Here is a 26670-nt window from a genome sequence, read left to right as displayed (position 1 = left end):
ATCATCTCCCAAGGGTCACAGGGAGACGGAGCGGGTGATGGCTGTAGATCGGAAAGGAGAGAGACGGACAGATCCATTACCTTTACTGCTTTCCGTGAGATTGTTATTTTCTTTCAGCACTTCGCCTGTGGAAAGAGACACAATATCGTCAGCTGAATTAAAGAGAGACAGACAGAGAGTGAGAGAGACAGAGAGAGGGAGAGAGAGGGAGCGAGACAGAGAGAGAGAGAGAGAGAGAGAGAGAGAGAGACAGGGGAACAGGACCGCCCCCAGCCAGACAGAGGGAGAGATGCACAGGGCGTACGCAATACCTCAGGCAGAGACACTATGCAGACGTACAGCAGCATCTACTTCCGCTTTATGGGTCAGAAAATGAAAAAAAATTAAGGACTAGTTACTAGAAAGAGTTGTAGCCAAGTAGTATTAGCATTTATAGACAATTGAGATGTTCTTTTTTTCCCCCATTTAGACACGACAAACACATATCATTCTTTAACCTATCATAGTAAAAGATCAAACTTAACATGAAATCCTTATATATTTCGACCTGGAATATCCAAGGTCTACGCTCTTCGGTGCTCGATGTGAAGAGTAGGACCCCAGGGTTCATAGATGAAACTAAAGATCTGGATATTATCATTTTACAGGAAACTTGGTGTAGAGGAGAAGGACACACTGGCTGTCCCCAAGGGTACACTGAGCTGGTGGTCCCCTCCAATAAATTGCCAGGAGTAACCCAAGGCAGAGACTCCGGAGGCATACTGATTTGGTTTAAAACAGAGCTTAAGAATTGCATCAAATGTATAAAAAAGGGCAAAAACCACATGTGGCTCAAAATTGAGAGGGGGATTATCTCTAACACCCAAGATGTTTTCATTTGCGCACTCTATATCCCCCCAATGGAATCCCCGTACTTTAAAGAGGACACCTTCTCCAACATTGAGAGGGAGATTATCCAATACCAGGCCCAGGGGAACGTGTTGATCTGTGGGGACCTCAATTCAAGAACGGGCGAAGAACCAGACTTCACCAATAATCAGGGAAACAATTACATATTCAGGAATAACCACTTCGATATCCCTTCCCATCCATATAGGCATAACTGCGACAAACAGACAAATACCAACGGAAAACAGCTCCTGCAGCTCTGTCGAAGCCTGGGTCTGTACATTGTCAATGGTAGGTTCATGGGAGACCTCCTCGGAAGATCGACCTATTGCTCACCTCTTGGCTGCAGCACAGTAGACTATATGATTGCAGACTTGGACCCATCCTCTTTCAGAGCATTCACAGTCAAACCACAAACAACACTGTCAGACCACAGTCAAATTACTATGGCCTAGAAATTGAGTTTTGGCGCAGCCAGGGCTTTAGCGCCGGAAGTTAGTGCCGGAGCTAAGTCGCGCTGGTCGGGCCCAAAATTCACCAATTCTGCGCCCAAACGGCTGCCGGCGCTGCTGAGAGCTGTTTGCGCCTGAAAACTGGCGCTACGCGCTGAATATCGGCGCTATTCCGGCGCTGCGGCGCCCGCTGCGGTGCGGCAGGTTCGGGAAGTGCAGGCCTCCTCCTTCCCTTAAGGAGGAGCTGCCTGCACCCGGCCGCGGCCCGCGAAAATCTTTTTAAAAATGAGCCCGGCACCTCGGACAAGTGCCGGGCTTGCTTCTGTTCCGGGGGGGGGGGGGGGGAAGTCCGGGGAGGGAGCTGCGGCCAGGCGGCCGGCGGGAAAGCGGCCGGCCGCCGCGGTGCCTTTAATGCGCCGGCGCAAAGTCATGTAAGACTCTGTTGCCAGAGTCTTAGTTGCGGCTGCCACGGGCGAGGCGGCCGCAACTGAATTTCGGTGCTGTGGCCCGTCGGCATGGCAACCGGGACGCTGCGCACACCGATGACGTCATCGGTGCCGGCGCAGCGCTACCGGTCTACCGCGGCGGAAGGGCCCCAGGCAATTTCGGCGCCGGCGCCAATTGCAGCGCTAGGCCCTCTAGCGCCGCAAAATCGGCGCTAAGGGCACTGAATTTCTAGGCCTATGTATCTTAAAAAGACAGAAACAAACAACACAGAAACACAACCCAGTAAGCTGTACAACACCAAAAAATCCTACAGATGGGCCAAAAACAGCACGGAAAAATACCAGAAAGCAATTAGCAATCAATCAACTCAAGCTCTCTTGGACACCTTTCTGGAAAACATATAGGCCTAGAAATTCAGTATAGCCATGTTTGGGGCGCTACAGTCGGGCGGCCGCTAAAGTTTGCGCCCGGCACAACTTCGCACCACCTTCGCTGATATTCAGTGGCATCGCCCCAAGAGGTTGCTGCTGCGCTAAAGCAGGCGATGCACGACTATCATTAGGCGCTAAGCCGGCGATCCGGGGCGCTAACACCGAGGATGGGCGCAGCGCAGGTGCGGCGAGTTGCTCAATGAAGGCAGGCACGCTGGCGCCGGTCAGCTCTTAAAGGGGAAGGGTCGACTTGTTTGGCTGCCATGCCCTGCACACTGCAGCCCTGAAGCAAGGCCTGACCATTGCTGGTTCATCAGTTCTACGCCCTCAACCATGGGGAAGCCCGCTATTCTTCCAAATCCGATTGCACGCTCTTGCTGCTTGTCCAGGGTCATGGGGAAGGAGATGTACTGACGTCTCCTTCTGAAAAGGGCATTGTTCACCTGGCAGATGCAGCAATGTACCGCGAACTGGGAGATGTTGGCAATGTCCCCAGTAGCGGATTGGAAGGAGCCAGTGGCATCGAAGTTGAGAGCCACCGTCACCTTCACTGCCACTGACAGAGACGTCCTGCTCCTCAGCTGTGGCTGCAGATCTCTGCGAAGCAGGTGGCAGATCTCAGTGACCACCTCCCTTCTGAATCGCATCCTCCGAACACACTGCTCCTCAGACATGTTCAGATATGAGAACTGCTGGCGGTATACCCTGGGTGGGTAAGGCCTCCTGTGCCGACGCCTGTTGGCCAATCTCCATCTGGCCATGACTGGCACTCTCTCACGGCGTCTCTGATCCCTTTGAATGCAATGCAGAAAGCCAACGTTTCCAGCCATTGCAGCCCCCATTATATGTGGCGACTCAAGGCTATGGCACTGAAAGTGAAATCCAAGTGCAAAGCTCTGGCCTGAAGCCACAAGTACCTGTGCGAGCGCTGAGTCAAAGCAGAAAGCTCTCTGCCTTTGTCTCTCTCCAAATATCCGTCTCTCACACAGAGGGATTGACACAAAATGGCTGCCACTTATACTGCAGGAGGAGTCCCCTTTAAATGGCGCCCCCCGCGCCCCGCAGCGACCGGGAACCGTTCCCCTCTACCAGTCGCTGGGGGCGCCAGGCGCAAAGAAGGGCGGCGCCACTGAATTTCCGATTCGGGGCGCACAAAGGGCGTTGCACGATGAAATGACGTCAGGATCTGCGCGCGCAGCTGAGCACGCGCAAAGGCTTTGCGCCGCCGCTAAATCTTTACTGAAGTTGGGGAGAGGCGCAGATCGCGATGCGCCCGGCCGCTAGCCGCCTAGCGCCCCACATCACCTCCTCCTAAGGCGCTAGCGGCTGGCGCAAACAACTGAATTTCTAGGCCATACACTCACAATAAAGAAGGCGTAAACCGGGCAGTGAATAACCTAAATAATATTTTTGATAATTTGGCAACAAGGTCAAACTTGAAAGCTCGCAAGAACAAACCCAAAACAAAAAACTATGAAAAATGGTTTGACCCAGATTGCCAGAACATGAGGAAAAAACTTAGAAAAATATCAAACCAAAAACACAGACAGCCAGAAAACGAGGAATTACGCCTTACTTATTGTCAGACACTAACACAATACAAAAACATATTCAGAACCAAAAAAGAGCAGTATATTAAGAATACACTCAGCTCCATTGAGGAATCCATTGATTCCAATTGTTTCTGGGACAACTGGAATACACGACACAAAAAACAACACGACGAATTGGCCATTCAAAATGGAGACACATGGGAAAACCACTTTGAAAAATTATACCAGAAAAACACACTAAGGCCAGAGCAACACCAAATATGCAAAAAACTGGAAAAGCTCGAAATGGCCATAAAAGATAACCAAAACCCGCTAGACTCCATAATAACAGAAAAAGAACTATTTGAAAAACTCAAGGACCTGCGACCAGGAAAAGCTTGCGGTGCAGACGGCATACTAAACGAGATGATTAAACACACAGACGATAAAATGAAACTGGCTATCCTAAAACTCTTCAACTTGGTTCTGAGCGTCGGTTACTTCCCTGATATCTGGAACAAAGGACTCATAACGCCCATATACAAAAGTGGGGACAAAGTCAACCCAAATAACTATCGAGGCATCTGTGTAAACAGTAACCTGGGGAAGGTATTCTGTAGTATCATAAACAAAAGACTTATAAACTTCCTTGAGGAGCACAATGTCTTGAGTAAAAGCCAAATTGGATTCCTATCAAACTATAGAACATCAGATCATATCTTCACCCTACAGACCCTAATTGACAAACATGTTCATCAAAACAAAAGCAAAATTTTTGCCTGCTTTATAGATTTCCAGAAGGCTTTCGATTCCATCTGGCAAGACGGTCTATTCCTGAAACTTATCGAAAGTGGGGTAGGGGGAAAAACATATGATGTAATTAAATCAATGTATACAAACAATAAATGTGCAGTTAAAATTGGAGACAAACAAACAAAATACTTCCCACAGGGGCGGGGGGTGACGCAGGGCTCGCCCATCTCACCGACACCCTTTAATATTTACATAAATGAATTGGCAAAACTACTTGAACAATCTACAGCACCCGGCCTCACCCTATATGAATCCAAGGTTAAATTCCTCCTCTATGCAGATGACCTGGTTCTGCTGTCACCAACTAAGGAGGGTCTACAGCAGAACCTGGATCTGCTGGAGTCCTTCTGCCAGACCTGGGCCCTGACAATAAACCCCCAAAAAACCAAAGTCCTTGTGTTCCAGCAAAGATCCAGACATCAGGGACCCAAAATAAATTTCACACTTGGAACAACTAAAATTGAACAAACCACTAACTACACATACTTGGGCTTAAAAATCAGTTCTACGGGAAATTTTCATCTGGCTGTGAATGAACTGAAAGAGAAAGCAAGAAGGGCTTTCTATGCCATTAAAAAATCAATCCAAATAGAAATCCCAATTAGCATTTGGCTCAAAATTTTTAAATCAGTAATTGAACCAATTGCACTCTATGGCAGTGAGGTGTGGGGACCGCTAACACAACAAGAATTTGCAAAATGGGACAAACACCCAATTGAGATCCTACATGCAGAATTCTGTGAAAGTATCCTCCGGACTCAAAGGAAATCCGTAAACAATGCATGCAGGGCAGAACTAGGCCAATATCCATTAATAATCACTATCCAAAAAAGAGCCACCAAATTTTGGAAACACCTAAAAATGAGCAACCCCCACTGCTATCATTACGAAGCCCTGAAATGCCAACAGAGGACCATAAAGAAGAATACCCTCAGTCAACTAGTCCTTGGACTCAGTGAAGTAACTACTAACACTACTAACAATAACCAGCCCCAGGACAGTGACAGCGTAACACAAAGAATTCGACCCAACACAATCGTCGCTAAGCAAAAGGAAAAATATCTGTCATATTGGGCAGAAACAACAAAAACCCAAAACAAACTCAATTGCTACTTGGCCCTAAACAGACAATACAACATGGCTGAATACCTCACCAAGGTAAAAGATAGCAAACTGAGAAAACCTTGACAATGTACAGACTTAGTGAACATAGCCTGGCGATCGAAAAAGGTAGACACAGGCAGACCAGGCTGCCAAGAGAGGACAGGATATGCTCTCACTGCAGTCAGGGAGTGGTGGAGACAGAGATGCACTTCCTCACAGCTTGTGGAAACTATCAGGGCATCAGGGAGAATTTCTACCAAAAATTCACAAAAATATGCCCGGAATTCAGAAATTTGAATGACGACCAAAAAGTCCCATACCTACTGGGGGAACAGAGAAATTGTGTAACCTTAGCGGCACACTATGTTACAGCTTGCCATAAACAGAGGGACAACCACTAAATATAAGAAAAGAGTGTATAAAAATTATATGAATGTATATTTATACACTCAGGGAGTCCAAAGATGTGTGGGTTAGGTTGATTGGCTATGATAAATTGACCCTTAGTGTTAGGGGGATTAAATACGTGGGGTTACGGGGATCGGGTGGGATATGTGTTGGTGTAGGGGTTACGGGGATCGGGTGGGATATGTGTCGGTGCAGGCTCGATGGGCCGAAATGGCCTCTATCTGCACTGTGGGGTTTCTGTGATTTCTGTGATATCTGTTTATACACTGTATGGATAGATCTGTGTTTATGTGTTCAACCATAAATGTTTTTCGATGCTTTGGCAATATAAGATGTACCTTGTCATGCCAATAAAGCGATTTGAATTGAATTGAATTGAGAGAGAGAGAGAGAGACAGAGAGGGAGACAGAGAGAGACAGAGGGAGAGAGACAGAGAGAGACAGAGAAAGAGACAGAGAGAGGGAGACAGAGAGAGAGACAGAGACACAGAGAGAGACAGAGAGAGAGACAGAGAGAGGGAGAGAGACAGAGAGAGGGAGAGAGACAGAGAGAGAGACAGAGAGAGAGACAGAGAGACAGAGAGAGGGAGAGAGACAGAGAGAGACAGAGAGAGGGAGAGAGACAGAGAGAGACAGAGAAAGAGACAGAGAAAGAGACAGAGAGAGGGAGAGAGACAGAGAGAGAGACAGAGAGAGAGACAGAGAGGGAGAGAGACAGAGAGAGACAGAGAGAGGGAGAGAGACAGAGAGAGGGAGAGAGAGAGACAGAGAGAGGGAGAGAAGGAGAGAGACAGAGAGACAGAGAGAGAGACAGAGAGAGAGAGAGAGACAGAGAGAGACAGAGAGAGGGAGAGAGACAGAGAGAGGGAGAGAGAGAGAGACAGACAGAGAGAGACAGAGAGACAGAGAGAGACAGAGAGAGGGAGAGAGAGACAGACAGAGAGAGACAGAGAGACAGAGAGAGAGCCAGAGAGAGGGAGAGAGACAGTGAAGTAACTACGAACACTACTAATAATAACCAGCTCCAGGACAGGGACATCGTAGCACAGAGAATTCGACCCAACACAATTGTCACTTAACAAAAGGAAAAATATTTGACCTATTGGACAGAAACAACAAAAACCCAAAACAAACTCGATTGCTACTTGGCCCTTGTTGTGTATGTCTCTTTAAGGGAATAACTGGTCTCAGACTGCAGTACCGGCAGTGACCATCCCTGTATAAAAGGCCCTGGCAGGCTTCTGTAGTTTCAGTTTCCAGATTGTCTCCATTCAGTAAAGACTTGTTAAACCAACTCCTGCATTCGTGTCTCCATTAACACACGGATTTGATAGCCCTAATACACCATGGCTGAATACCTGACCATGGTAAAAGATAGCAAATTGAGAAAAACCTTGACAATGTACAGGCTTAGTGAGCATAGCCTGGCCATCGAAAAAGGCAGACACAGACAGACCCGGCTGCCAAGAGAGGACAGGATATGCTCTCACTGCAGTCAGGGAGTGGTGGAGACAGAGATGCACTTCCTCACAGCTTGCGGAAAATATCAGGGCATAAGGGAAAATTTCTACCCAAAATTCATAAAATATGCCCTGAATTCAAAAATTTGAATGACGACCAAAAACTCCCATACCTACTAGGGGAACAGAGAAACTGTGTAACCTTAGTGGCACACTATGTTACAGCTTGGCATAAACAGAGGGACAACCATTAAATCTAAGAAAAGATTATATGCATATTATATGAGTGTATATTTATACACTCAGGGATATATCTGTTTATACACTGTATGGATAGATCTGCGTTTATGTGTTCAACCATGAATGTTTTTTTTGGTGCTTTGGCAACATAAGATGTACCTTGTCATGCCAATAAAGCGATTTGAATTGAATTGAATTGAAAGAGAGAGAGACAGAGAGAGACAGAAAGACAAAGAGCGAGAGACAGAGAGCGAGAGATACAGAAAGATAAAGAGCGAGAGACAGAGAGCGAGAGAGACAGAAAGACAGAGAGCGAGAGACAGAGACCGAGAGACAGAGACGAGAGACAGAGAGCGAGAGACAAAGAGACAGAGAGAGAGAGAGAGACAAGGAGAGAGAGAGAAAGAGACAGAGAGAGACAGGGAGAGAGAGACAGAGGGAGAGGGAGAGAGACAGAGAGAGAGAGGGAGAGAGACAAAGAGAGGGAGGGAAACAGAGAGAGAGCGGACAGAGAAACAGAGGCAGATAGAGGGGAATTTCCATTGATAACAGGCTCGAGGGGCTGAATGGGCCTACTCCTGTTCCTGTGTAACAGGCTCGAGGTGCTGAATGGGCCTCCTCCTGTTCCTGTGTAACAGGCTCGAGGGGCTGAATGGGCCTCCTCCTGTTCCTGTGTAACAGGCTCGAGGGGCTGAATGGGCCTCCTCCTGTTGCTGTGTAACAGGCTCGGGGGGCTGAATGGGCCTCCTCCTGTTCCTGTGTAACAGGCTCGAGGGGCTGAATGGGCCTCCTCCTGTTCCTGTGTAACAGGCTCGAGGGGCTGAATGGGCCTCCTCCTGTTCCTGTGTAACAGGCTCGAGGGGCTGAATGGGCCTCCTCCTGTTCCTGTGTAACAGGCTCGAGGGGCTGAATGGGCCTCCTCCTGTTCCTGTGTAACAGGCTCGAGGGGCTGAATGGGCCTCCTCCTGTTCCTGTGTAACAGGCTCGAGGGGCTGAATGGGCCTCCTCCTGTTCCTGTGTAACAGGCTCGAGGGGCTGAATGGGCCTCCTCCTGTTCCTGTGTAACAGGCTCGAGGGGACTGAATGGGCCTCCTCCTGTTCCTGTGTAACAGGCTCGAGGGGCTGAATGGGCCTCCTCCTGTTCCTGTGTAACAGGCTCGAGGGGCTGAATGGGCCTCCTCCTGTTCCTGTGTAACAGGCTCGAGGGGCTGAATGGGCCTCCTCCTGTTCCTGTGTAACAGGCTCGAGGGGCTGAATGGGCCTCCTCCTGTTCCTGTGTAACAGGCTCGAGGGGCTGAATGGGCCGCCTCCTGTTCCTATGACGACAGAGCCCACTCCCTTTATTTAAGTGAGGCCGACCCATTTGGAATATGCGACGGGGGTGGTGTGCAGTCTACTTCAATCAGGCCCCCGCCTACGAGCTCACTGCCTGGGAGGTCAGGGGTGGGATGCGAGCAGTTACCTTGCCAACAGGCCGCGATGATCAGGCGAGCTTCAGGTTTCGGTGGGCGGAGTAGGCCGCTGTCGTGGATGAGGGCGGGGTCGTAGGTCACCCCATCGACGTAGAGGGTGACAGTTGGGAACTGGAGGTTCAGGGCGTAATGGTGCCACTCATCATCGCAAACCTGCGGGGAGTCAAAGGAGGAGACGGTGGAGAGAAAATCAATCGTCTGGAAACTCATTCCGTCAGCGTCCGGGCCTACAACGAGGGCAGAGACTACACCGAACATCGGGCTTACAACCACAGACAGGCCTACAACAAGGGATGGATCGTTCCTTCTCACTGAATGGGCTCCTCCTGTTCCTGGGAAACAGGCTCGAGGAGCTGAATGGCCTCCTCCTGCTCCTGTGTAACAGGCTCGAGGGGCTGAATGGGCCTCCTCCTGTTCCTGTGTAACAGGCTCGAGGGGCTGAATGGGCCTCCTCCTGTTCCTGTGTAACAGGCTCGAGGAGCTGAATGGCCTCCTCCTGTTCCTGCGTAACAGCCTCGAGGGGCTGAATGGGCCTCCTCCAGTTCCTGTGTAACAGCCTCGAGGGGCTGAATGGGCCTACTCCTGTCCCTGTGTAACAGGCTCGGGGGGCTGAATGGGCCTCCTCCTGTTCCTGTGTAACAGGCTCGAGGGGCTGAATGGGCCTCCTCCTGTTCCTGTGTAACAGGCTCGAGGGGCTGAATGGGCCTCCTCCTGTCCCTGTGTAACAGGCTCGAGGGGCTGAATGGGCCTCCTCCTGTTCCTGTGTAACAGGCTCGAGGGGCTGAATGGGCCTCCTCCTGTCCCTGTGTAACAGGCTCGAGGGGCTGAATGGGCCTCCTCCTGTTCCTGTGTAACAGGCTCGAGGGGCTTGTAAAGTCTGTAGGTTGTGCAGTAAATAACTTCAGAGACTTTAGAAGTACAAACAAAACAGGTCTTTACTATTCAGAGGTCTGGGCGATTTCTGCCCTAGTTAACGTATCACAACCCTTATATACTGGTGTGGTCACTATCGGTATTACAGTATACATGAGCCAATAAATAGTGCCACCCTGAAGTAGTGCTCTTAAAGGCGAACGGTCACATTCTATAGTTCCCTTAAAGGTAAACGGTTACATACACAACACTCCTCCCTTCCTAGCTTATTACTTACAGAATCCCGTTAAACATACAATCTTCAATTTTATATAAACAGGTTGTAGATATACTCTCGATGGAGTCAACGTCATATAACTTCATGTTTAACATAACATAATAACATATATAACTTCATGTCAAAACAGATCACAGATTCAGTCTCTGTGGAAAACAGTTCATAGATTCAGTCTCTGTGCTGTAGTCGGTTCACATTGCTGGAGTGACTCATTCAATAGTCCTTCCATGGGTTTGACAGTTTGAACTTCCGAACTGAATTGGCTCCGTTCGGAGGGACCACGTGTGTGATCTGGTAGAGGTAATCATGGTTCAGATGGGTCATCTTCTGTTTCGACTTTTCCTTTTCTGCTTCTTGGAGACTCTCTGGGCTCCACTGTCAGCTGCCAGCTGCATGCGCAGTTCCTCCTTCTCTTCCTCCTTTTTCCGTAGTAGAGCCACCTTCTCCCGATGTTCCGTAGACTTTCGGTGCTCCTCCATGATTTCTGTATGGTGGGAGTCGAAGTTACAAGTTGGGCAGGACAGGACATAGTAATATTCGGAGTCGTCCTGAGCTAGGCCAGCGAGAGGGTCTTCTATGTCCTCCCTACCCAGCTGGACGTCAGCCAGCTTTTGTTCCAAATCCAGACATCTTTCCTGAAGAGACTTCTTCACGTGTTCCGCTTCCTCTAACTTTTTCTGGGCTTTCAGCAAGTTGTTTACTAATGACCTCATTTGTGATTTTAATACTTCAACTTCCTTTGGAGATTGATTGATCGGACTATTCAATCCCTCTACCGGAGCAGTTGTTTCAGCGTTCTGTTGTTCAACTTTGACATGAGTCAGCGTACTTTTGGTATCTAAGGGTTGCTCTGCTGCCATCTTCTCAGTCTGTGTTGCAACCTCGGCTATTTCAATAACTTTTGAGAGCTCCAAACCCTTCTCCTCTGACGATTTAAGCTCATGTTCATGGCCCATTCTTACGGTCTCTGTGTTTCTTACAGTTCCCTTTTCTTCCACTGAAAAGATTTCCAGTTGCATCCGTTCTTCAAGTCGTTGGACCTCGGCCATTGCCGCTTCATATTTATTTTGTGTTTCCTTTAATAATTTAACGAGTTCTTGGACATCCTGTATTCCCTGTTCTGGTATGTCTTCCACCACTAATTTTTTTCCTATGGATTGAATCCCTAACGATGAGTCAGCCTTGGCCTGAAGCTCATCAAACATTTCCTGCAGACTTTGTAATTCTTGCTTATGGTCAACCTTTAGTCGTTCATGTTCTTTCACTAACACGAGCTTTTCGGAAGTTGCCAAGTTAACCCCTTCCAGGATTGTAGTCCGAGCCTGTTCATACTGTTCTTTCAACTCGTTACACTCTGCTTGCAACAAGTCGTAGAGGTGAACTGGAATACCATCCTGACTTCCTGAAGATTCCTCTTCCTTTGGATCGTTCTGTGTATATTCTAGTTCCTGAACAGCCTCAGGGAGATGTGATTGGTACTTGGCCACGATGGCTCTATGGTCGCTCTCTGCTTGAGCGAGCTGTCTCTGTTGTCTTTCCAGGGACTCCCATTCGGTGTCCCAGAACTTTTTCACCTTTTCCATCTCTTGTAGGAGACGGGCACTCAACTGTTCTAATTGTCGTTGTACTTTGACATAACGTTGAGTTCTAGCCCGGTGTTCCTCCGTAATGCATCTGTCTGTAGCTTGAACAGACTCAGAATACTCTGTCTTTATGCACGCCATCGATTTCCCAACCTTAGTCCGTGAGTTCATGTTAATCTTGTTTTTCATACATAAGCTGGACTTATCGTCTTCCGGCTCGGAGTCTGAGCTGCTTGTCTGCACCGAGTCCTCACTCGTCATTGCTTGTCGGTAGTGCCATTCCATGTCTATTTTCTTGATCCACTCCCGTCCCAGAAGTGGTGGTCCTCCCTCAGGTAGTACGTACAGATACATTCGTGGGTGTTCTTTACCCCTATCTCTCACCTTGACTCGTATTTTTCCCAGGGGGTATACACGATGCCCCGTGTATGTCTGTAATACGAATTTGGTATTTCTTAAGGGTATGTGAGAGAATAGCCGGTGATAGTCCTTTTGGTTGATGACGGATACAGCTGATCCCGTGTCCAGCTCCATTCGTACTTGGACTCCCGCTATTTTTAGTGTGACCCAGATCAACTGTAGATCAGTTACTTTACCCACATGGTGGATTCTCAGACTATCCAGCTCCTGGCTGTTTGGGTCTGAGTCTGAATTTTGTTCGTCTGAACTCTTTTCAGCCACCTGATGCACCTTGTTGTACTTTCCTTGTGGTGGTGGCTTCCTTTGCTTGTTGGTCTTCTTTCCGGACCTGCATACCTTCGCGATGTGACCCAGTTTGCCACATTTCCTGCACTCTTGGTTCTTAAACCAGCACTGATTCTGGTCGTGCGTTGTCTTTCCACAACGGTAGCATTTGGGAGTGCTTGTTGTAATTTGGTCCACCCCGAGTGCCGCCGCCTTTAGCTGCATTTCCGCCGTCCCTTTCGCTGCGGCTTCGTGCGATGAAGCTATGAGGACAGCCCTGTCCAGTGTGAGGTCGTTTTCTTCCAGAAGTCGCTTCTGCGTTCCTTCTTTGGCCAAGCCGCATACGAACTTGTCCCGCAGCGCCTCTGTCAAATTCCCTCCAAACTGGCAGTATTTCGCTAGCTTACGCAGTTCGACTAAGTATTCCGCATTGCTTTCATCTTGCCTCTGGGTTCTGGCGTAAAATTTAAATCGTTCAGCCAGCATCAACGGTGTGGGGTTCAAGTGATCCTTCAACACTGTTACGATCTCTTCGAAGGTCTGGTCCACTGGTTTAACTGGTGCTATTAGATGTTTCAAAAGCCCGTATGTTTTTGCTCCCATCGAATTTAACAAAGTTATTGCCTTGTTGTCATCCTCAATTTCGTTGGCTACGCAATATATTTCTATGCGTTCCACATACGTGGCCCAGTCTTCTATTTCTGCATTAAAGTCATTAATATTTCCTCGCTTAGGCATCTTCTTCTCTTTTTGAGAACAGTACAAGTATTACTTTACTTATTATTAATTTTCTTCTCTCTTCTTGAGAACACACCAGCCTTTCTGAAAAATCTTATTACTTTTCTGAAATTCTTAATAATTTCCAAGATGGCGGTTTCCCGCTTCTTCCTTCTTCCCGCCCACTTCAATGGCGGTTTTCCCGCGCTTGGCGGTCTTCACCCGGTCCCCCGAGGCCGTCTGTCAGCCCGAGTGCGGTCCTTATCTATAATGCGATCGCTGGATCGCGAAGCGGCTGCCGGCCCTTATCTGTAGATCCGATCGCTCTCGCGGCTCTCGGCCCTTATCTGGAGATGCGATCGCTGGCTTGCAACGCCTCCCGCTCGGCTCTGGCTCCCCCGCTCGCGCGGCTCTCGGCTCTGACACTCCCGCGCCTACTCGCAGGCTCAGCGCTTCGTGGCAGCGGTTGCTGCACGGCTTCTCACATTGCCCGCGGTCCGGCTGTCACCCGACGCCGTTGGACCCGAATGCTTTGCCCTTCTCCTCCAAATACTTCTACCCCGTTTTTTTTTAAATTTATTTGTTTTAACTACTCACAGTCTCTTCGGCCGCCTTGTTTTAGGCTGATTGGCTCGCTCAAGATGTGGTAGCAGGGTAATCTGTGCCTGTTGCTGCCGCAGCTTTGCTGTTAATCTTCCAGCTTCCAGTAAGTACTATACTTTTAGTAGACGGAGCCTCGTGTTTTCTTTTTGAAGCTCTCTGCTACTGGTTAGTCTTGCCGCAGGGTACGATCGGACTCGTCGCCACTGTAAAGTCTGTAGGTTGTGCAGTAAATAACTTCAGAGACTTTAGAAGTACAAACAAAACAGGTCTTTACTATTCAGAGGTCTGGGCGATTTCTGCCCTAGTTAACGTATCACAACCCTTATATACTGGTGTGGTCACTATCGGTATTACAGTATACATGAGCCAATAAATAGTGCCACCCTGAAGTAGTGCTCTTAAAGGCGAACGGTCACATTCTATAGTTCCCTTAAAGGTAAACGGTTACATACACAACAGGGCTGAATGGGCCTCCTCCTGTTCCTGCGTAACAGCCTCGAGGGGCTGAATGGGCCTCCTCCTGTTCCTGTGTAACAGGCTCGAGTGACTGAATGGGCCTTCTCCTGTTCCTGTGTCAGAACAGCTGAACTCTTCCCAACCCAAGCTTCATTTTCGTTTTCCACCCCCATTCCTATCGAACAAACTATCTGGAGGTTCAAGAGAGAGAGAGGGGGGGATCCTCGGCCTGCGGGGGATCCTTGGCCTACTCGGGCAGGCTTTGCGCGAGCACGAGCCACTCCGTTGGGGGAGACGGTTTTAGCGTCCCGCTGCCCCAGGGTCTCCGGAAGGCCAATCAAATGCTGCTGAAGCGAAGTGACGTCACTGTTGGTTTCCAGGCAACCACGGCAGCCATTTTGTGTGCGGCAAAGATCAGAGGTCGAGTCCTCCCGCTCGTTGGCGACACAGGCCGAAGCCTCAGACCGAGCCCCGGCTCGATTCGAACCCTCTACCCCCCTCCTCTCCCACACACGATACCCGCCAACACTTGAGGCCCAGTCACGTACCTGCTCGAGTTTCCATAGGAACTTGACGGGGCGAGCGTTCTCCACCTGCGGCCAATACAGGAAGATGGCGCGACATCCGTGGAGGGTCAGAGCGTAGTGAGCAAAGCCCGCATCTGAGAGAGAGAGGGAGAGGGAGAGACGGAGAGAGAGAGCGAGGGAGGGAGAGAGAGAGACAGAAAGAGAGAGAGACAGAGGGAGAGAGAGAGAGAGAGAGAGAGGGAGAGAGAGAGAGAGAAACAGAGGGAGAGAGAGAGAGAGACAGAGAGAGCGAGCGACAGAGAGAGGGAGAGAGGGAGAGAGAGAGAGAGACACAGAGAGAGAGAGAGAGACAGAGAGAGCGAGCGACAGAGAGAGGGAGAGAGAGAGACAGAGAGAGAGACAGAGAGAGAGAGACAGAGAGACAGAGAGAGAGAGAGAGAGAGAGACAGAGAGAGAGAGAGAGAGAGAGGGAGAGAGAGAGAGACAGAGAGAGAGAGACAGAGAGAGACAGAGACAGAGAGAGAGACGGAGAGAGAGAGAGAGAGAGAGAGACAGAGACAAAGAGAGAGGGAGAGAGAGAGAGAGGGAGAGAGACAGAGAGAGGGAGAGATGGAGAGAGAGGGAGAGACAGAGAGAGAGAGACAGAGAGAGAGAGACAGAGAGAGAGAGAGAGAGAGAGACAGAGAGAGAGACAGAGAGAGACAGAGAGGGAGAGACAGAGAGGGAGAGAGAGAGAGACAGAGAGAGAGACAGAGAGAGACAGAGAGAGAGACAGAGAGGGAGAGGCAGAGATGGAGAGAGGGAGAGAGGGAGCGAGAGAGATGGAGAATGTGACAGAGAGAGTGAAACAGACAGAGGGAGAGCGAGAGTGAGGGAGAGAGAAAGAGAGAGAGACAGCAAGAGAGAGACAGAGAGAGAGAGGGAGAGAGAAAGAGAGAGAGACAGCAAGAGAGAGACAGAGAGAGAGAGAGGGAGAAGGGAAGGTGAAGAGATTGGAAGGAGAGTGGGGGAGGAAGAGAGACAGAGGAAGAGCGGACGGGGGGCGGGGGAGGGAAGGGAAAATTGATGAGTCCTTGAATCTTTCAGCGATCGTGTCCCAATCCGTCCCCTCCACCTCCTCCTTACCGTGCTGAGTCTTGCCTGGATAGCAGATCTCAGTCACTGCCCGTCTTTGTGACAGCGAGAAGGCTATCCGACTGCGGCAGGCAGCACGGCCGAGCCTAGCCCCGCCCACTCCAGAGCTGCGCAGCCAGTGGGAGCCTGCGGGACGGTGATCGGGAGCAGCAACACTGGCTGCTTCCCTCCTCCGCCCCCACCACCCCCCCACCGCCAACTCACAATTCTAGCCTCACCCAATGCCCCGACACTGATTCACCTGCATGCTTACCTTCAGCGACTGGTGCACAAGGACACCCAGGTCTCGTTGCACTTCCCCTTCTCCCAATCTATTGCCGATCAGATAATAATCTGCCTTCCTGTTTTTGACACCAAAGTGGAGAACCTCGCATTTATCCACGTTATATTGCATCTGCCATGCTTCTGCCCAATCGCCCAACCTGTCCAAATCATCCTGGAGTTTCTCGGCTTCCTCCTCACAGCACACACGCCCACCCAGCTTTGTGTCGTCTGCAAACTTGGAGATATTACATCTAGTTCCCTCGTCGAGATCATTAATATATATTGTGAATAGCTGGGGTCCTAGGACCGATCCCTGCGGTACCCCACTAGTCACTGCCTGCCACTCGGAAAAAGACCCGTTTATTCCAACTCTTTGCTTCCTGTCTGCCAACCAGTTCTCTATTGGACATGTACTTGAAGAGAACACACGAGCAGGGTTACGGGGAGAACGCTGGGGTGTGGGACTAAATTGGACCGTTCTTTCGAAAAGCCGGCACCGGCACAATGGGCCGAATGGCCTCCTTCTGTGCTGTATCATAAAATCATAGACCCACACAGCACAGAAGGAGGCCGTTCAGCCCATCGTGCCTGTGCCGGCTCTTTGAACCAGCGATTCAATGAGTCCCACTCTCCCCTGCTCTTTCTCCATAGCCCTGTAATTTTTTTCCTTGAAGTATTTGTCCAATTGCCCTGTTGAAAGTTACTATTGAATCTGCTTCCACCGCCCTTTCAGGCAGCGCATTCCAGATCGCAACAATTCGCTGCGTAAAAAAAAAAACGTATCCCTCATGTCGCTTCCCATTCTTCTGTCAATCATCTTCAATCTGTGTCCTCTGATGGCCAACCTGTCAGCCACTGCAAACTTTCTCCCTTTCTAACCTATCCAAACCCTTCATGATTTTGAACGCCTCTATTAAATCTCTCCTTAACCTTTTCTGCTCTAAGGAGAACAACCCCAGCTTCTCCAGTCTCTCCACGTCACTGAAGTCCCTCATCCCCTGGTACCATTCTGGTCAATCTCCCCTTAACCTTCTCTGCTCCAAGGAGAACAATCCCAGCTTCTCCAGTCTCTCCACATCACTGAAGTCCCTCATCCCTGGTACCATTCTGCTCAATCTCCCCTTAACCTTCTCTGCTCTAAGGAGAACAATCCCAGCTTCTCCAGTCTCTCCACATAACTGAAGTCCCTCATCCCTGGAACCATTCTGGTCAATCTCCCCTTAACCTTCTCTGCTCTAAGGAGAACAACCCCAGCTTCTCCAGTCTCTCCACATCACTGAAGTCCCTCATCCCCGGTACCATTCTGGTCAATCTCCCCTTAACCTTCTCTGCTCTAAGGAGAACAACCCCAGCTTCTCCAGTCTCTCCACATCACTGAAGTCCCTCATCCCTGGTACCATTCTGCTCAATCTCCCCTTAACCTTCTCTGCTCTAAGGAGAACAATCCCAGCTTCTCCAGTCTCTCCACATAACTGAAGTCCCTCATCCCTGGTACCATTCTGGTCAATCTTCTGCACCCTCTCCCAGATCTTGACATCTTTCCTGAAGTGTGGTGCCCAGAATTGCCCACAATACTCCAGCTGGGGCCTAAGCAGTGTTTTATACAGGTTTAGATTCAGCGAGCCGATGGACCCAATGCCCCACCCATAAGAGAGAGGAGCTGTCCTTCCCCCAGCCCCCTTCCGTCTGGGGCTGAACTTGGCCACTAACCCCCGAGGGGTGAAAGGTCAGTGTTGTGAATCCCGCGTGCCTTGCTCACCTGCGCGCATGGTGTTGCACACCACGGCCTCTTCCTCCTTGTGGGCCTTCACGCTGATGTCGCCGTGCCTGAGCCAGAAGGAGAGCGTGAAGTGGTCGCTGAGGCCCGCCCGCAGGACGGTGTCGGGAATGCCGACGGACTGAGACCCGTTGAACCAGTAGATCTGGCTCGTGTCCTGGCTGTAATAGGTGGACAGGCCGCTGGTCCAGTTCGAGACGGCGCTGGGGGCCGGGAGGAGGTCAACCTCACCGGGAATGGCACCTGAAGAGAGAGGGAGAGAGAGAGAGAGGGAGAGGGAGATTAGAGGTGGCTTCAGCTAACTCAGCACAGGCCGGGAATGAAGCCTGGGCCTTTCCTGCTCTGTGTGTGTGTGTGGGGCTCAGTCCCACACCGGGTGTGAGATCAGGCTAACTCAGCACAGGCCGGGAATGGAGCCTGGGCCTTTCCTGCTCTGTGTGTGTGTGTGGGGCTCAGTCCCACACCGGGTGTGAGATCAGGCTAACTCAGCACAGGCCGGGGATTAAGCCTGGGTCTTTCCTGCTCTGTGTGTGTGTGTGGGGCTCAGTCCCACACCGGGTGTGAGATCAGGCTAACTCAGCACAGGCCGGGAATGGAGCCTGGGCCTTTCCTGCTCTGTGTGTGTGCGGGGCTCAGTCCCATACCGGGTGTGAGATCAGGCTAACTCAGCACAGGCCGGGGATTAAGCCTGGGTCTTTCCTGCTCTGTGTGTGTGTGTGGGGCTCAGTCCCACACCGGGTGTGAGATCAGGCTAACTCAGCACAGGCCGGGGATGGAGCCTGGGCCTTTCCTGCTCTGTGTGTGTGTGTGGGGCTCAGTCCCACACCAGGTGTGAGATCAGGCTAACTCAGCACAGGCCGGGAATGGAGCCTGGGTCTTTCCTGCTCTGTGTGTGTGGGGCTCAGTCCCACACCGGGTGTGAGATCAGGCTAACTCAGCACAGGCCGGGAATGGAGCCTGGGTCTTTCCTGCTCTGTGTGTGTGGGGCTCAGTCCCACACCGGGTGTGAGATCAGGCTAACTCAGCACAGGCCGGGGATGGGGCCTGGGCCTTTCCTGTTCTGTGTGTGTGTGTGGGGCTCAGTCCTGTTACGTCCGTGAATAATTGAGACACGGACAGCAGGAGTGAACAAAATAAGTCTTTACTGATGGAAGTCAACAGTGAAACTGAAACAACAGAGGCTCACTAGCGCCTTTTATACAGGGGTGGTCACTGCCGGTACTGCAGTCTGATACCAGTTATTCCCTTAAAGGTACAGACACAATTCCTCCCCTTTTAGATAAACAGTACATAACATTCATTTAACAACTAAATGATAACTAATTACAATCACAATTACAGTTGCTAGATACATTGGTTGAAGTTAAGCAATTATAAGTTCAGTCTTTGAGGAGGCTTCCTGATTCTGTCTGGATAACGCCTCTTTGGGGTATCAGGTTCTTCTGGCAATGTTGAGTCGGGATCAATGTCGTTGTTTGGTTCGTCTGCTTCCAATATCACCGATTCTGCGGTAGCTGCAATTGGAACGTCGATTTCATTACCAGGTGTATCAGATCGTGGTGTGGAGTTGACGTTTCCCAGTGACTCTGGAATCTGGTCAGCATGGCGTCTTACAATGCTCTCCCCAACGTCCACGGTATACATGAGAGGTCGTGTACAAATCGTTCCTGGCTGCCATTTCTCAGTGCGGTAGTCCCGGGCCAAAACTGGTTGACCTATCTTAAAACTCCTGGTCGGCCTTTCATTCATATTCTGAAACTGCCTGTTCTCCACATCTCTTCGGATGTTTGGCTTAACCAAATCCAAGCGGCATCGTAGTCTTCGATTGAAGAACATCATGGCTGGAGTTTGGTTGGTAACCGCATGTGTCGCATTCCGGTAGGCAAACAAGAAGTTGTCCACCTTGTGTTGTCGGGGTGTATCTTCATTACACATTGCCTTGATAGCCTTCTTGAATGTTTGGACGAACCTCTCGGCCAATCCATTAGTGGCTGGATGATATGGGGCAGATGTGTAATGCTTAACACCATTGTTCTTTAAGAACCTCCGGAACTCTTCAGACACAAACTGTGGTCCATTGTCAGAGCAAATCTGTTCAGGCAGCCCATTCCTGGCGAATATGGTTCGTAAAACTGTGATAGTTTTTTCCGTGGTGGTTGAGGACATTTTTATTACCTCTGGCCACTTTGAATGTGCATCCACCGCAATTAAAAACATCGAGTCCATGAAGGGACCAGCAAAATCAATGTGCACCCTTTGCCATGGAGATGAGGGCCACTCCCATGGATGCAGAGGAGCTTGTGGTGGGGCATTTTGGACCTTCTGGCATCCTGTACAGCTCTTGGTCATCTCTTCGATTTCTCTATCGATTCCCGGCCACCACACAAACGCTCTGGCTAAGTTCTTCATTTTTACCCCACCCAGATGACCCTCATGAAGCTCATTGAGCACTCTATCCGTCAACTTAGGTGGAATTACTACTCTGGATCCACACATCAAGGTTCCTCTGCACACTGACAGCTGTTCTCTTCTCGGCGAGAATGCTGGCAGCTGTGGTTCGCCATGTGATGGCCATCCCTTCACCGTTAAATCATAGACCCAGGAGAGTGTCGGGTCATTTCGTGTTTCCTTTTCTATGTTTGCATTCGTCACAGGGAGACATTCGACTATAGTCGAGTGGAATAACTCCACTGGATCCACTGCCAGTTCTTCTTCCACCGTCGGCCATGGTAGGCACGACAATCCATCAGCATTCCCATGCTGTTTACTTCCTTTGTACTCGATGTCATATTGGTGTGCCCCTAGGAAAAGGGACCATCTCTGCAGCCGTTGTGCTGTCATTATCGGTACGCCCTTCTGAGGGTTGAAAATGGAGACAAGAGGTTGATGATCGGTTAATAGAGTAAATTTTTGACCATGAAGGTAGTGATCGAACTTCTTCACCCCCCACACTAGGCTGAGGGCCTCTCTGTCAATCTGGGCGTAGTTACGCTTGGCAGAAGTTAACGGCCGTGACGCAAAAGCTATCGGCCTCTCTAAACCATCAAGGAATTTATGTGACAGTACTGCCCCAATGCCGTAGGGAGACGCATCACACGCCAGCCTGATTGGCAGTGCTGGGTTGTAGTGAGCCAATACTTCCCTTGAAGTGATTAAGTCCTTACTCTTCTGAAAAGCACGTTTACAATCATCGCTCCATTTCCATGCTACCCCCGTCCGTAGCAGGGCGTTCAGTGGGTGCAGAATTGTCGACAAATTCGGCAAAAACTTATGATAGTAATTCACCAACCCGAGGAATGACCTCAGTTGCGACACATTTTCAGGCGCTGGGGCCTTAACAACCGCTTCAATTTTGTCAGGGGACTTATGTAACCCCTCTTCATCAATCACGTGGCCACAATACGATATCTGTTTCTTAAAAAATTCGCACTTGGGGCGGTTGGCTCGCAGCCCATGTTCTCTTAGTCTAGTGAGCACCTGCTCTAGGTTGTTAAGGTGTTCACTGTCATCTTCACCTGTTGCAAGGATGTCGTCCAAGTAACACTGAGTCCCCGGAATCCCTTGCAGGACTTGTTCCATCGCTCTTTGCCATATCGCCGGAGCCGATGCTACTCCGAATACCAATCGATGATACTGGTAAAGACCTTTGTGAGTGTTTATCGTGAGATACTTCCTAGAGGACTCTTCAACCTCCATCTGCAAATATGCTTGTGCTAGGTCAATTTTTGTAAAACGCTTCCCTCCAGACAGTGAGGCGAAGATGTCTTCTATCCTTGGAAGAGGATATTGTACTGTGTGAAGGACTGGGTTCACCGTCACCTTGAAATCCCCACAGATGCGAATCTTCCTTGGCTCTCCGGACTTATTGCTTAACGTTTTCTTCATCACAGGAACGATGGGTGTCGCCCACTCGCTCCAGTCGACCTTAGACAACACGCCCGCCTTCTCCAGATTCTCCAGCTCTGCCTCGACAGCTGGGCGAATTGCATATGGTACCGGTCTCGCTTTGAAAAACTTGGGAACTGCATTCTCTTCTATTTTTATCGAGGCGGTTACGCCTTTAAGCGTGCCCAGTTCTTGTTGAAATACCTCTTTGGCGTTAGCAAAGATTGTTGACAATCGACCAGGAGTGACGTCCTCATCTTTTTTACCGTCCACCGTCATTGCATGAATGGAATGCCAATCTAAGTTTATCTTCCTGATCCATTCCCGTCCCAATAACGGTGGTCCACCATTTGGCAGTATGTAGAGATACAATTTCTGTATTTTCTTGCCATTGTATTCGACAGGCACCCTTATTTTTCCTCTGGAGTATACCTTTTGCCCCGTATACGTCGTCAAGACGATGGATGTCTCTCTCAAGGGTATGTGTGAAAATGGCCGCTCGTAGTCTCGTCGATTCATGACGGTTAGCGCTGATCCTGTATCCAATTCCATTTTAACTTGGGACCCTGCTATCATGAGGGTGACCCAAATGGTTCGGTGATCCTCTTTTGCGATTACATTGTGAAGCTTAGTCTCCTGTTTCCGGATTCACTATCGCTCATCTGGTCTTCGGAACTACTGTCCGTCATCTTTTGTACTTTCTTGTACGGTTCCTTAGTAGCCTTTTTGTTGTCGCTGGTCTTCTTCCCAGACCTGCAAACTCGTGCAATGTGTCCAATCTTCCCGCATTGTCTGCATATTTTGTCTTTGGACCAGCAGTCCTTCTGGTCATGGTTAGTTCTGCCGCAGCGATAGCATTTTGCAAATCCCCGTGTCATTTCGTGGGTGCCGTATTCCTGTGGTTTTTGTTGAATTTCTGCAGCTCCCCTGGCTGCTGCTTCGTACGATACTGCCACGCTGAAAGCCTTATCTAGCGTCAGCTGTTTTTCTGAGAGTAACTTCTTCTGTGTTCCTTCACTCAGGAGTCCACAGACAAATTTGTCCCGTAGGGTATCTGCCAGTCCTGCTCCGAACTGGCAGTGCTTTGATAGCTTGCGTAGTTCCATAAGATACTCAGCATTGCTCTCATCTTTGTGCTGAGTTCTCCTGTGGAATTTAAATCTTTCTGCTATCAACAGCGGTGCAGGGTTTAAGTGTTCCTGTAGGACAGCAACAATTTCGTTAAAACTCTTCGCCTTCAGTTTGGCTGGAGTAATCAGGTCCCGCAATAGGCCGTACGTTCTAGCGCCCATTAAGTTTAGCAATAGCGATGCCTTTTTCCCCTCCGCTATTTCGTTTGCCTCGAAATATACCTCGACTCTTTCCACATACGTGGTCCAGTCTTCTAATGTATTATCAAAAGCAGTGATACAGCCAGTCTTCGGCATCTTGCAAATCTAAAATGGCGCCTCCCGCGCTTTGCCTTCTTCCCCGATTTAACAAAATGGCGCCTCCCGCGCTTTGCCTTCTTCCCCGCTGTTGTTAGCGCTGCTTTCCACGGTTTCTTGCGCGTTAAATATTGATTCTTTTTCTTTTATTATTTTCCCGTCGTGGAGCGGACCCTCTGGGACACTTCCCTCCCTCTTCTTAGGTCCGAACGCTGCCCGGCTTCGAAGCACCGGCCGCGCCCTGTGTGCTCCACCCTCTCTCTCTCTCTTTGCTTCCTGACTCGCTGCCCGGCCCCGTTGAAAAGCCACCCGATCGAGCTCTAGCCCGCCGCAGCCCAGGAAGGATCAGTGTACTACCTGCCACCAGCCCGATTAGCTGGGAAACCACAGACCGAGGAACCAAGCCTGGCTCTGGACAGTCTCTCCTGCAAGTTTTCAATCCGACGATTTGGAGGGCGGTTGCCCATGGTCGACGCCCGTTTCTCGAGTTTCTTTGGATTTTATTTATTTATTTATTTATTTCTTCTGGCTTCGACCTTCGATAACGTCGTCTGAGGTGCTGCCGAGTTGCAGGTAAGTTCGTTTCTTACTCGTCGCCAGTGTTACGTCCGTGAATAATTGAGACACGGACAGCAGGAGTGAACAAAATAAGTCTTTACTGGTGGAAGTCAATAGTGAACTAAAAACACAGAGGCTCACCAGCGCCTTTTATACAGGGGTGGTCACTGCCGGTACTGCAGTCTGAGACCAGTTATTCTCATAAAGGTACATGCACAACAAGTCCCACACCGGGTGTGAGCTCAGGCTAACTCAGCACAGGCCGGGGATGGAGCCTGGGCCTTTCGTGCTCTGTGTGTGTGTGGGGCTCAGTCCCACACCGGGTGTGAGATCAGGCTAACTCAGCACAGGCCGGGAATGGAGCCTGGGTCTTTCCTGCTCTGTGTGTGTGTGGGGCTCAGTCCCACACCGGGTGTGAGATCAGGCTAACTCAGCACAGGCCGGGAATGGAGCCTGGGTCTTTCCTGCTCTGTGTGTGTGAGGGGCTCAGTACCCACACCGGGTGTGAGATCAGGCTAACTCAGCACAGGCCGGGAATGGAGCCTTGGCCTTTCCTGCTCTGTGTGTGTGTGTGTGTGGGGCTCAGTCCCACACCGGGTGTGAGATCAGGCTAACTCAACACAGGCCAGGAATGGGGCCTGGGCGTTTCCTGCTCTGTGTTGGAGGGGAAGGGGGGAATTACTCACCGCACAGCTTTCGGAGAGTCTTCTCGGAGTAGTTGTCTCGGTCACAGCCCTTGGCAACGTGATTGGTCTGAAGCTCCACGCTGGCCTGTATGTTCCAGACGGCTTCATCGCAGGTCTCCAGGTGGATGTGTGGGAAGAGAGGTCGGGATCCCGTCCCGGGAACATACTCAATCCGCTTATTCCAACCTGCAAGAGGGAGAAACAGCACAGTTAAATACAGAGTAACGCTCCCTCTACACTGTCCCATCAAACACTCCCAGGGCCGGTACAGCACGGGTTAGATACAGAGTAAAGCTCCCTCCACACTGTCCCATCAAACACTCCCAGGGCAGGTACAGCACAGGGTCAGATACAGAGTAAAGCTCCCTCTACACTGTCCCATCAAACACTCCCAGGGCAGGTACAGCACAGGGTCAGATACAGAGTAAAGCTCCCTCTACACTGTCCCATCAAACACTCCCAGGGCAGGTACAGCACGGGTTAGATACTGAGTAAAGCTCCCTCCACACTGTCCCATCAAACACTCCCAGGGCAGGTACAGCACAGGTTAGATACAGAGTAAAGCTCCCTCTACACTATCCCATCAAACACTCCCAGGGCAGGTACAGCACGGGTTAGATACAGAGTAAAGCTCCCTCTACACTGTCCCATCAAACACTCCCAGGGCAGGTACAGCACAGGTTAGATACAGAGTAAAGCTCCCTCTACACTATCCCATCAAACACTCCCAGGGCAGGTACAGCACAGGTTAGATACAGAGTAAAGCTCCCTCTACACTGTCCCATCAAACACTCCCAGGGCAGGTACAGCACGGGTTAGATACAGAGTAAAGCTCCCTCTACACTGTCCCATCAAACACTCCCAGGGCAGGTACAGCACGGGTTAGATACAGAGTAAAGCTCCCTCTACACTGTCCCATCAAACACTCCCAGTGGAGGTACAGCACGGGTTAGATACAGAGTAAAGCTCCCTCTACACTGTCCCATCAAACACTCCCAGGGCAGGAACTGCACGGGTTAGATACAGAGTAAAGCTCCCTCTACACTGTCCCATCAAACACTCCCAGGGCAGGTACAGCACAGGTTAGATACAGAGTAAAGCTCCCTCTACACTGTCCCATCAAACACTCCCAGGGCAGGTACAGCACGGGTTAGATACAGAGTAAAGCTCCCTCTACACTGTCCCATCAAACACTCCCAGGGCAGGTACAGCACAGGTTAGATACAGATTAAAGCTCCCTCTACACTGACCCATCAAACACTCCCAGGGCAGGTACAGCACGGGTTAGATACAGAGTAAAGCTCCCTCCACACTGTCCCATCAAACACTCCCAGGGCAGGTACAGCACGGGTTAGATACAGAGTAAAGCTCCCTCTACACTGTCCCATCAAACACTCCCAGTGGAGGTACAGCACGGGTTAGATACAGAGTAAAGCTCCCTCTACACTGTGTCCATCTAAGACTCCCAGGGCAGGTACAGCACGGGTTAGATACAGAGTAAAGCTCCCTCTACACTGTCCCATCAAACACTCCCAGGGCAGGGTCAGCACGGGATAGATACAGAGTAAAGCTCCCTCTACACTGTACCATCAAACACTCCCAGGGCAGGTACAGCACGGGTTAGATACAGAGTAAAGCTCCCTCTACACTGTCCCATTAAACACTCCCAGGGCCGGTACAGCACGGGTTAGATACAGAGTAAAGCTCCCTCCACACTGTCCCATCAAACACTCCCAGGGCAGGTACAGCACGGGTTAGATACAGAGTAAAGCTCCCTCTACACTGTCCCATCAAACACTCCCGGGGCAGGTACAGCCCGGGTTAGATACAAAGTAAAGCTCCCTCTGCACTGTCCCATCAAACACTCCCAGGGCAGGCACAGCACGGGTTAGATACAGAGTAAAGCTCGCTCTACACTGTCCCATCAAACACTCCCAGGGCAGGTACAGCACGGGTTAGATACAGAGTAAAG

The 26670-nt window shown here is 50.2% G+C and overlaps 1 protein-coding gene across 1 annotated transcript; it reads right to left on the bottom strand.

The window, feature by feature from the left end:
* Positions 1-24945, bottom strand: LOC147091224 (calsyntenin-3-like). The gene is made up of 5 exons (XM_085976487.1): positions 24699-24945; positions 18125-18385; positions 14989-15101; positions 9238-9400; positions 1-125 (listed from the first exon to the last, which is right to left on the bottom strand). Exons 1-5 carry the CDS (start codon positions 24943-24945, stop codon positions 16-18), a joined length of 894 nt encoding a protein of 297 aa, XP_085832613.1. The 3' UTR covers positions 1-15.
* Between the last annotated feature and the right edge of the window lie 1725 nt (positions 24946-26670).

The sequence above is a fragment of the Somniosus microcephalus genome, unplaced genomic scaffold (assembly GCF_052327205.1).
Source record: "Somniosus microcephalus isolate GS21.2 unplaced genomic scaffold, FLI_Smic_1.0 unresolved_chr3, whole genome shotgun sequence".
Classification (NCBI taxonomy): Eukaryota; Metazoa; Chordata; class Chondrichthyes; order Squaliformes; family Somniosidae; genus Somniosus; species Somniosus microcephalus.
This window is presented reverse-complemented; position numbering and strand designations above follow the sequence as displayed.

Excerpts from the sequence above, each read along its gene's own strand:
- LOC147091224 (XM_085976487.1), bottom strand. The coding sequence starts at position 24,945 with ATGGGACAGTGTAGAGGGAGCGTTACTCTGTATTTAACTGTGCTGTTT. Across the intron at positions 18,386-24,698 it reads GACTCTCCGAAAGCTGTGCG|GTGCCATTCCCGGTGAGGTT; the intron begins GTGAGTAATTCC and ends CTCTCTCTTCAG. Across the intron at positions 15,102-18,124 it reads GTGCAACACCATGCGCGCAG|ATGCGGGCTTTGCTCACTAC; the intron begins GTGAGCAAGGCA and ends TCTCTCTCTCAG.